This window comes from Habropoda laboriosa, unplaced genomic scaffold (genome assembly GCF_001263275.1).
Source record: "Habropoda laboriosa isolate 0110345459 unplaced genomic scaffold, ASM126327v1 scaffold212, whole genome shotgun sequence".
Lineage (NCBI taxonomy): Eukaryota > Metazoa > Arthropoda > Insecta > Hymenoptera > Apidae > Habropoda > Habropoda laboriosa.
Window position 1 is genome coordinate 459,890 of NW_017100509.1, and position 11,078 is coordinate 470,967.

The 11,078-nt window shown below is 39.8% G+C and overlaps 1 protein-coding gene across 1 annotated transcript in view; it reads left to right on the top strand.

Moving 5' to 3' along the window:
- The first annotated feature begins 1,347 nt into the window (after positions 1-1,347).
- Positions 1,348-11,078, top strand: part of LOC108576290 (trehalase-like) — a 42,286-nt gene continuing 32,555 nt past the window's right edge. The window contains exon 1 of the mRNA XM_017939249.1: positions 1,348-1,859. Within this exon, the coding sequence (XP_017794738.1) occupies positions 1,762-1,859 (98 nt within the window). The 5' untranslated portion in view covers positions 1,348-1,761. The remainder of the gene's footprint in view (positions 1,860-11,078) is intronic.

An 11,078-nucleotide genomic window follows, 5' to 3' on the forward strand; every position in this document is an offset into this window, starting at 1 on the left:
CGGTGAAATTATGAATGAAAAGTGTTGGAAATTACCTGAAACTCCTGGCGAATACCTTGTACGAGTCCTCGTTAAACGGAACCGAAGAGTTTATTCCACGTTCGATCGTTCGAACGCCGAGAAATTTCATCTGCCAGTGGAATATTTCGCTGATTAACTTTTACCCTCATAGGCGTTCCTTCTGTCCGTAACGAAGCGTTAAGTAATTGGAAAGATAGTAATTGCTACTTCTCGACAGATAAGAGAAAAGAAAAATCGTATAGGAGCACTGATATTACGAGGAGAGGTCAAGGAAAAATTTTCTCCTCTCTCTCCTACATTCTGAACTCCTTAATAAATATCCAGTAGCGCATCTCAAAAGGTCTGTTCTCAAAGAGAGAGCCACCATCGCCGATCGTCTAGATCAATGGATACGTGATTCTTATAGCACGAATTTAGGTTTCCATGAATCGACGGATAGATTCGTTCCCATTAAGAATTCGCGATGTCGGACTTCCTGGCGAATCACTTCCAAAACTCCCTAATCACGAAACATTCTCCTCGTTGATTACGCCTAAAATCCGATAGCCTCGATAAAACGAAAAAAAGAAATTCCAAGAAAACCCGTAATGAAAGCAGTAATCTCCGAGAAATACGAAGACGTGTTATTCCGTTTAAATAAAAATTCCCACAAATCATTGAATCATCGTCTGAACTTCGCCGTTCCCATTACAAAACCTTCAATTCATTCAGTCAGATTCGATCGATGAATCGACCTCTGTATCTTATCAAACCCAACCAGACAGGCTCCCTAATGTCAATATCGACGCAGAAAACTACCTATCTACCTTCGAACTGTCCCTCATAGAGACGTCAAGGAAAGAAAACACGATAATTCGCTGTTATCACCGGCGACACTCACTCGAGAAAGGGTTGAGGGGAGAGTGAAAGCTCGAAGTCAGTCCTAGTTAGCATTATTTCTCGGCCATCGTGAGCCGAAAGACTGAAACGAGCTCGTAAATAATCCCCGCGGGGAATAATCGCGCGTCGTCTATTACGAATCCGCGACACGTGCTGTCGAAGAGAAACAAAGAGTGCGAGAGAGAGAGAGAGAAGAGGGAATCGCCGCAAAAGGCCTTTCGCCTTGGTCGGAAAATAAACGGTCGTGAGTGTTGGTCGTCGCTGGTGTTAATCGACAGCCAATCAGACCGGGGGAGTGTTCCGGTGTCAGACCAATGAACAGCGAGCCGTTATCAAGCGGTAGTCTCATATAACTGATCGCGATTCTTGTGCATCGTGCACAGAGGAAACAAGTAGTTTCGCAGACGCTACACGTTCGTTCTTTTTTTTTTTTCTCCTTCATTTTTTTCTCGACGAGCCACTTGTAGCTCACGATCGGGCGACACGGCGTTGTTGGTACCTCTTTTATGTGTCTTGCGGCCTCCTTGAGTGATCCGTGGTTGAGAGAGGAGCGCCTTTTAGAGTCACGGTGGTGTGCCTGCTGGTAGCTGGCTGGCTGGCTGGTATAAACGCAGCGAGACAGCGAACTGTCAGCGGAAGGCCAAACGCGATCGTGTAGCCGTTCGTAAGTGGCGCGCGGACTCGTATCAGTCGGTCGGCTGATCGTCGAACGATCCAGGCCGTGTTGTTTGCCGCTGCCGTGAGTGGCCGCTAAACGCGCCGCTAAACCGACCCGGCCGAAGTTCACCGAGGTCTGACGAGGTTCATCGGCGTTTAAACCCCCGTGTAGGACTTGTGTCAGCCCCCTTCCAGGAAACCACCATGCCAGATGGACTTTTCATCGTTCTCTGGATCGCGATCGCCTTGACCGATGCCGCTACGATCGGGCATGCCAGCGTCAAGGCCACGGACTGCGATAGGTGAGTGAAAGGGAAACCCGGCGAAGGTGCAAGGTGCCGCTCGAATCGTTCCTTCCGCGCTGAAAAACCAGCTTCCCGCGGCGTCGCGCCGCTTCTCGAGTGCTGAGCCGCGCCGCTTCTTGAGTGCTGAGCCGCGCCGCGCCGCGTCTCCTATAATACGCTCTTGGCCCAGAAACTCTCTTTTCTCTCCCTCTTTTCCTTCCATTCTCCACACTTTTCACTCGCGTTCTTCCTCCCTTTATTTTCCCCATTTTCGTTCTTTCTTTCTTTCTTTCTTCCTCTTTCTTCTCGCTACTTGTGCGCGCTGTCATCTCGCGAAAAGGGGAATTTTTCAAGTGGGTCGCGTATTCTCTTCTTCAAACGACGTGTTCGTTTCCCGAGGGATTTTGTGATAGTTCTTCCGTCGAGTAGTACGTGGTTTTTCTTCTTTTTTTTTTTTTTTTGATTGGTTGCTAGATTGTTTTATGTTTTTATGGATTTGAGGGTTAAAGTAGTTTCTGGTCGTTTCTGTAGCCTGGGTCGAATGTGTTTAGACACTTTTGTTATTAGAGCCTGCTGTGAGAATCGTTTCTTTGGGATGTTTCTGTTGTTCCTGGTGCCTTGTCGAGTTGAAAGGAATTTTTAGGAGGAAAATGAAAGATCCACGGAGTACATTTTGTGTTTCTTTCTGAGAACGACAGCAGTTTGTTGTTATTAACTCGCTGCTAACACACGTCGGTTTGTCTTCAGTTTTCCTGTTGACAGTTTGAAAGTTAGAAAGTTCCGCTGGAAATGTGCCAAAAAAAAAGTGATCATCGGTTAATTCTCTCTCCAAATAAACAAGATAAAAGTCACGAAGAAATTGCTGCGATTGTCGGTCATTAGTGCAAAAACTGACGCGATAATGTGTCGACAAAATGAATAAAAAATGATACAAAAATTCACATGTTTCTTCTATTCGAAGAAGAAACATTTCCTTGAAACTTTCTTAGAACATGTCTTTCTTAAATCATTGATACTTTGCTCTTGCTCGCAGTCGAAAAAATGTTTGTTTGTTCACTCGAAGTTTCGTTGATTAGGTTAGGTGACTGCAGCAGGTCATCACTATCCCACGCGGCACTCAACGCGTTAAATCAGAAGCTACGCGCTATACATACAACACTGGAGTGCTTATGGAAACTGTCTACCGTTCGAATTTACGAATCGAACACACGAAAGCTGCGTTAAACTGTAAACTCACGTTTTAGAAAAAGCGACCACATCTCGAAATCAGATTTACGTGAAACTATTATGCAAGGTGTCTCGCGCGTATCGATTAATATTCATGAATGAAACTGACTCTGTTACCGATACCACTATCGATTCTGTTTCGTCTCCGCGTTAACAGAACTGTAAATTATTAAACGTGAAACAGAAAGTTTCAGTCGAGCCATAAATTTAGAGCTCCCCCTTTCATTTCGCTCGAATCAAGTCGATACCGCGTTCTCAACAAAGAGAAACGAGGAGTCAATGTCTCGTGAATGCAAAAATAATAAGAGCGGATTTAACACCGTAATGTGTTCCTTTCACCTCGCTTACCGATAGTATTTCGGCTGGAGAATGTTTCAAAAATCGTGTCACGTGACAGGAACTTGTAGATTATTCGTTAATTAGATGTAAACTGATTGCGAGTGTTTCTTTACCGAATTGTGAAGCTATAATACAGCGTTGGCGCTTCGGTGACGACGCAAATTTCTTTTTCTAGCTTTTCAAGCGCATAAAAATTGTTGATAAAGATAACGCTAACGTCGCAACAATTTCATTTTGCAGTAAAGCGAATTATCGGCGACATTTGCCGCACGGAAATCTCCCAACTTGTAGATAAACTCGGCCAGTTCTTGAATGCTGGTTTCGCACGAGTCTAGCTGGCGATAAAAATGAAAAGAATTCTGATATCGTCCGGGATATACTGCGTTCTATATTGATGCAGGAAGTACTCGTACATGAACGCGATTCGATTGCTGTAAAAACACACAGTTCCTCCGAATTTGAAATATTCACGCGGTGTTTCTTTTTCTCTTCTTCTTCTTCTTTCACGCGATAAAGCACCAAATGTAAATTTCGCTTCTACATAAACTTGTATCTCGCGATTGATTCGAGGTTTCTGGGAATTAAGTGAGTTTATCGCGTCGAAGTTTGCTTGGATGTATCTTCAACGTACGAAGAACTTCGTGGAAATTTCCGAAAAAATTAAGAAAAGAATTGAAATTCTGAAAAATTGAAGAAATCTAATTTCTGCTTCCAAATACTCTTTTCTTTCTTTTGCGAGGTGAAATAATTTACGAGATTCGAATTTTCTGGGAAGGAAGTGAATTTATCGTTAACGAAGTTCCTTCAAAAAGTGTCTCAAAATATTCAAATTAGAGCCAGAAAATATTGAAACAATTAAACTGTGGAAAGATTAGAAAGATCTCGTTTCTGCATTCGAATACACTCTAATCGAGTGGATCGTAAGATAAAAGTGCCGCTGAAGAAATAGACGGTGTCGTTTCGAAAATAATCTCGTTTAATCCAACTTTGACAATTAGAATGGTAGTTTGATGAAAATAGAACGCGTTCTCTGTTACACAATGAATACCTTCTTCCGGAATCGTTCGTCATTCCTGGCCAATTAGTTGGAATTTACGAAAGAATTTGACAAAAGTTCAGTTCTCTGCCGAGAGATTATTTACCACTTATTTACTCCATGCAGTTTCTCCGCAAGGTTGAAATCTGTTCTATGACTCGCGCGTTCGTTACGAACGGTGCTTAGTTATTCCTTTTATGCAATCGTTTCACGCATCCACATGTGTATCATTATACTCGACTTTTTTCCTTTTTTTTTTTTTTTTGCCAGCATAAAACGGAACAAGAGTCGGTGTGCAAAGACAGAAAAAAGACTAAGTGAGACGGAACTGGCACGAGAGTGTAATGTAACGAGATCGACGAGATTACAGTAACTCACGTGTAAATAAATAGTTTCTACCGACTTAGTGATTTGTGAGAAATAGCAGCTACCTATGAATCGTCGAATTTCTGCCTTGCTGTGATGTAACATATGAAATGCAATTTTTATGGAGCTCCTTGGAAACGTGTCTAGTATTTAGAAATTACTTTTTGATTTACCTGAAATTTTAGAATATTGAAAGTAATTTTTTTTTTGAAAAGTGTTTTCGTTCTCTTTGTACTTTATCTTCGAATATCATACTTTACGGATAAATTGCTCTCGAAATACTTCCTGCAATCCACAGAAACAATTTTATTTATTCAACTGACGTGAGTTTTTATACAAGTGAAAATGACAAATCTTTTTATCCACGCACTGAATATTTCAGCAATCTCAGATAAAATATCAAACGAGTATAACAATCTGTCAGATAAAACGTTCACGATTAAATCAAATATAATAATGGAAATTACGAGTTGACACGATAATCACGATTGATCAAAAATTGATTAAGAAGAAAGAAGATAGTACCTTTTTCAATTAACATTGCACACTTCGTGTCGTTCTTGAACACTTGAAAAACACGGTCGATATTTTAAAAGCTTTTTGAAAAAGCTGCGTTCGTGGGTGTTTACATTATTCATAAATTGCACAAAAACACATGTCGTCCCTGGTAAAATGTGTATTCCAACGCTCATGACTGACGTTCCATTATAACCGTAACAATTTTTTCTACTGGCGTGCGGAATTTTGCAACGAAAATCGTTGCATTTCGTGCTTGACACACGCGACACCTGGAATAACAATGCTTCTCTCCTCTTCACGCTTGAAGAGCGCGTGCAAATTTCCCGCCGATTATCTTGCAATTCGACGAAAGAAAATTCCGACGATAAACGGATGAAGTAAGCAGAGTTGCGTAATTATTTCCATCGTGTCGGAAGCGTGCATTGTTGACACTCGCTTTTGTTAATAACTAAATCGATGGATTGATCAGCGTGGACAGCTGGTTTTCCCGTAAACGCGTACCCAGCACGTGTATTTAGCCAGCCATTCATGTTTGCATACGAGACTTCGTTGACAAACGGCGCTGATATACGAGGTGCTGGCTCATTGAACGTTATCAATCACTAACGTGGTATAAGTGATTATCGTGAACGGCGTTTTATCAAAGAAACCGTAAAAATTGGACAGCGACGCGCTGCAAAGCTTCTCTCCGGTAAACAGTTATAAATACTGCGTAGATGAACGAGTGTACCGTATCCTTCTGCATAATCTTCCTTTCCTTTTTGCCACAATAATAATTGAGGACGACAGTTTGCCACGAGGTATGCGAAACGGAAGTCGTCAGACCGTAATGAATACAGTTTCTCCCGATGATGAATTCAAATGCAACGCGCCGTGACGCAACGCTCTGTTCCTTTGTCGAATCCAGACAGGCTGTTGTGATTTCAATCTTGCGCGATGAATTTTGGGTATCAGCGACGTTCTACTGCTCTTCGTTTCTTAATTGGATCAGGTTGTATTACACTTTTCTGTCGTTTTTAGGTGAAACGATAGGTGTCGAAGTTTCATCAAAGACACTGTTCTAAATAATTATACAAATGTCACAAATTCAACTTTAAATTGAATTTTAATGTTACGAAGATATAGTATTTCATTTGAAATATTTAAAAAATTGAATTCATAGAATATTGTAGAAATATTAAAAATCGTATTTAATTCAATGGATCAGGATATGATTCATTCAACACGCCTCGGCCATGAGTGATCACTGAAAAAAGCATCAACGATCACACATAAAACAGCATCGTACTTGAAGCACGTCAAACGGTAAAATCTTTTTCATTCGTTGCATAACTAATCAAGTGAAAACAAAGCGGTAAGACGTCGCACATGGTCCAATTTAGATTCTAAGCTATAGAAATATCCTCGTTACTCCTCTGATCTTCTTTCGCCGCAATTTTGTTCCCCGGGAGAATTAGAACACCCTAAGCCTCGCGATTTCCCGCCAATTATCGACGATATCCGATAATGTTCCGCATATTCCGTCTTATTTCCGAAACGATGGAATCGTTTCTTAATTACTCGCGCTCCTTTATCCTCTTCTTTTTCTTCCGCTCGTGTCGGAGGAAGGACGAGTTTCCTCGGGTTCGATCTGGAATCCGATTTCTCTGGGAAAACCCGTGGGCGAACGAGCGAATGAAGCGGCATGCACGAAAGAATTCTGATCTCTCTCGTGCACGCACAGGGAGGCGCCGCGTGGCTTAAAATAACGAGAGTTAACGGTGCTGCACTTTCGATGCGATTAAGTGTAATTGAACAGGCCTCATTGTTCCACTGTGAATTCAGTTCAATGGCTTGCCTTCGAGTTCAAGGCTAATTCATAATTCATTGCCGTTCTGCCTCGCGATTCCTTCTTTTCCTCGCCTCCCCCCGTTTACAACGCTCGCGTTCTCCAGTGAAAACGAATTTTTTTTTCGCCACGTAGCTGTTTCGCCACATTGTTTCCTCGTGGAAAATTGACACCAGCCCACTTATTTTCGTTTCTCTCGGTGGGAAATTATTCATACAGGAAGTAGTTCAGATGATAATTGACCTGCTGTGTTATTGTAACGAGGTGTACTCGTGACACAGATTGCGCCTGAGTTAGGTCGAAAATAGGTTGCTTTAATCCTTCGGTTTCCGTGTGCATCTATTTACGAATTTTGTGTTGATGAAATGAATTTCGCGGTGATTGGAATATCGGGAGAATTTCGTTTATTTTAACCCTTGAATTCTAGTAGGTTTTACGTTTTTTTCTTTCTTTTTTTGGACTGGTAGATAAGTAAATTGGAAGTTTAAAGGATCTAATGGATCACAGTGAACAATTTAGCGTGTATTTCAGAATTTTTATTGGTAAAACAGTCGATCTTTGATTTGATCAATTTTTTAACACGTTGACAAGCTACGAGATAACTCGCAGTTGGCAGTTTGCTGGTAGACGTCCGACCACGAGATAATTCGAAAGCATTTTTTTGCAAAAAGACAGTTAAAATTAAAGTCATAATATAAAAATTAATATGTGTTTGTTTAATTCTATACAATAAATTGAAAAAAAAAAATGTTGGCGTCTAGGATAGATTTCTTCAAAATAGGCTTGGCAGTCAACGTGTTAATTGTTATTAGGTGTATTTCGTGTTACTTCGTTGATTTTCTCGTTATGAAACACGAGCATAAATTATATTTGAGGTTTAGATCGTTGTATAAGTTTTACGTAAGAGATTCATATAATATTTCGAAATATTTTTATGTCATATTTCAGTTTTTATATGCATTTGAAATGTATATATTTTTCTCTGAAGCAATCACGCTCTTCTCCGGTTGTTTATATGAATGGAGATATAACTTATTAAAATTGTTCATATTAGGTCAGAATTTTAGTTGTGGGAATTGGAGGGTTAATAACGAAGATTAATTTTAACTCGAACTTTCGCTTCAATTTGTGTGTACATTTTAGCTCAAATCGACGCAGTATTGAAACAGTGAGTAGCTAACGATGTTATGCGTAGCTAGTGAAACAATCTTGACCCAAGAGATTAAATAACTTGACAGAATGAAATTTTTCTACGAAAAACGAAATTTCGTGGTCTGTGTGACTTAATTTTCTTCGATAAAACGTGCAAATTTGAGCGGAATAAAAATTCCGATTGTACTTCTCAGAGATTTAAAGCAAAAATTGCTATGGCTATTAATTAAAATTCTTGTTCACTGTTGAAACGAATTTCGAATTTTTCTCTCTGCACTAAAATTTCGATTTTTCTAATATTTTCTCTAAAATTTCGAATCTTCTTTGCCTGAAATCTTTCAGGCAAAAATCGCTATTGATATTAATTAAAATTCTCGTTTGATATTAAAACAAATTTCGATACTCCCTGTGCACTAGAATTTCTATTTCTCAAAGATTTCGCGGAAAAATCGCTATTACTATTGCTTAAAATTCTCGCTCAGTGTCGAAACGAATTTCGAATTCTCCAAGATTTCACGCAGAAACTCCTATTATTATTAATTAGCACTCTCACTCAGTGTCGAAACGAATTTCGAATTTTCCTCTGCACACTAAAATTTCTATTTCTCAAATATTTCGCGCAAAAATCGCTATTACTGTTAATTATCACTGTAACTCAGTATCGAAACAAATTTCGAATTTTTCTCTGCGCACTAAAATCTCGATCTCCCGAAGATCTCCCGCAAAACTCGTTATCGCTATCAATTAAAGCTCTCGCACCGTGTCGAAGCGAATTTCGATGCTCCCTCTGCGCTATTGATTGATTCCGTAGAATTCTCAGAACTGCCTCAGTGGACCGTGATAACTACGAAAGTTCGACTCGCGGGATCTAAAATCTGAGAGGTGGAAGAGGAAGAATAGCGTAACTTTAAATTTCTTCCAAGAATTCGTCTCCTCGTTTCCCATACTTTGAAATTTTCGTTTACTTTTTGGATGTACGGTTGGAAATTCGTTATCCTCTTTTCCCTCCCCTCCTTCCTTTCTTTCCAGTTTGGTAGCCAGACGTCGTTTGCAATAGAAGTACAGCCATTTCGATCCGATCTAATGTCGCCGTAAAGGCCGGTTTTACTGTTCCGATGAAAGCCAGCTCGTCGATATCCCATAAATTCGCGGCGCAGGTTCATGTCAAGGCAAAGTGGCCAATGATAACAGGCGGCACTGTGTTCTCGTTACAGATCGGATTATAATCTAAGAAGCTATAGAATCCGTGTTTAATTCGATCAAATGGATCGTAACGCGTGGAAAGAACGATAAGACTATTAACGGCGGCATAAAAGAGACGGATGCATCGTGTCGTGAGATAACGGCGAATAGTTGTACGTAAACGTGTTTAGTTGCACGACGATTCCCATGAAGAAATTGGTCAAAACTATTTCATAGCTTTAGCCAAAATTATCTACTAATTTTACACAATTTTACGTAAAAATTCACAGAAGAGTAAGAAAATTCGAAAATAAGTAATTTATATTACGAGTCTCTCAATTCGATAGTGACACGCTTCTAAATAGTTTTTCCATAATATTAGAGGAATACTATTGTAGATTGCAGATTCGAAAAAACAACAACGAACAAAGGAATTTTGGCCAGCTGTTTAAACAAAACACTGCACTGTGCTTCGTGGCGAGATTATCGAACAAACGAAAAATAGAACGGTGACGAACGATGCTCGTTAATAACGAAAACGGAGATTCACAGGCAGTTCGATTAAACTGTTTCAACCACTGTCCGATATTCACTCGGGAATACAATATTTTCCAACTTTAATGTATTCACTTTTGTTGCAACACAGCTGACTGGAAGTATGCAAAATCGATTTTCCTCGGCTTGGAAATGTGGAAATAAATGATACGGTTGTTAGCGTAAAAACACCTTGCACCAGTCTATCGTAACGAGACGTTAATTCTACTTAAGGAAAATGTGCATCTGTTGTACACTTGGGATGTGTCTGACAAAAATTTTCTGTTATTTAAAATGAATACGTATTATTTCCTGATACGAGAGAAGATTCTCCTCTGCTTGAAAAATGCACTTGGAGCAAACGAGATGACAAATTTAAGCAACGACGAATACGAAATATACGTCGTATCTCTTCGTATTCTTCTTGTTTGCATAAGAAGACGTAAAAAAATTGGCGTGTATTTGGTGATGTTTCGTAAGCATTATCCAAAAGCATAAAAGTCACGCTTTTTTTTTTCTCTCTTATTGTGAAACGTTTCTTTTTATTGTCTACGTACTTACGTATTTACGTAAAAGGACGATCAAGTGTCAGACGTTTAACTTTCCACCATAAATATCCGGTTTGGTAACATTCAAAGAGAGGTGCAAAGAACGCATTCATATATCATGATGCATTATGCAAGAGGGGCTTGTGAAGACTGGATTGAGGAACGTTGTTTCAAGAGAAGCACGTAAACTGCAGAATTTTCCTCGAACGATCAAAGGTGTGTCAATGAAAGGACCGAAAAGGAACCGATCCGTTGAAATGTTTATTGCGCGATGACGAGCTTTTGTCTACACATATGTACAGTTTTAGTTTGGAAAGTATTCGGATAGTGTAGAAGCTTGCAGTTTCTTGTGACGTATTTTGGTTAATTGTGGAAGGATTAGGTTGATGGGTTTTTCATTATGAAACGTTGTTTATTGTGCTTCAGGGTGTGCTAGGTAAATATTTGGTCACTTGGCAAAAATTAATGTTTTGGATATTTTTGGAATAATGTTCGTATTACTCATA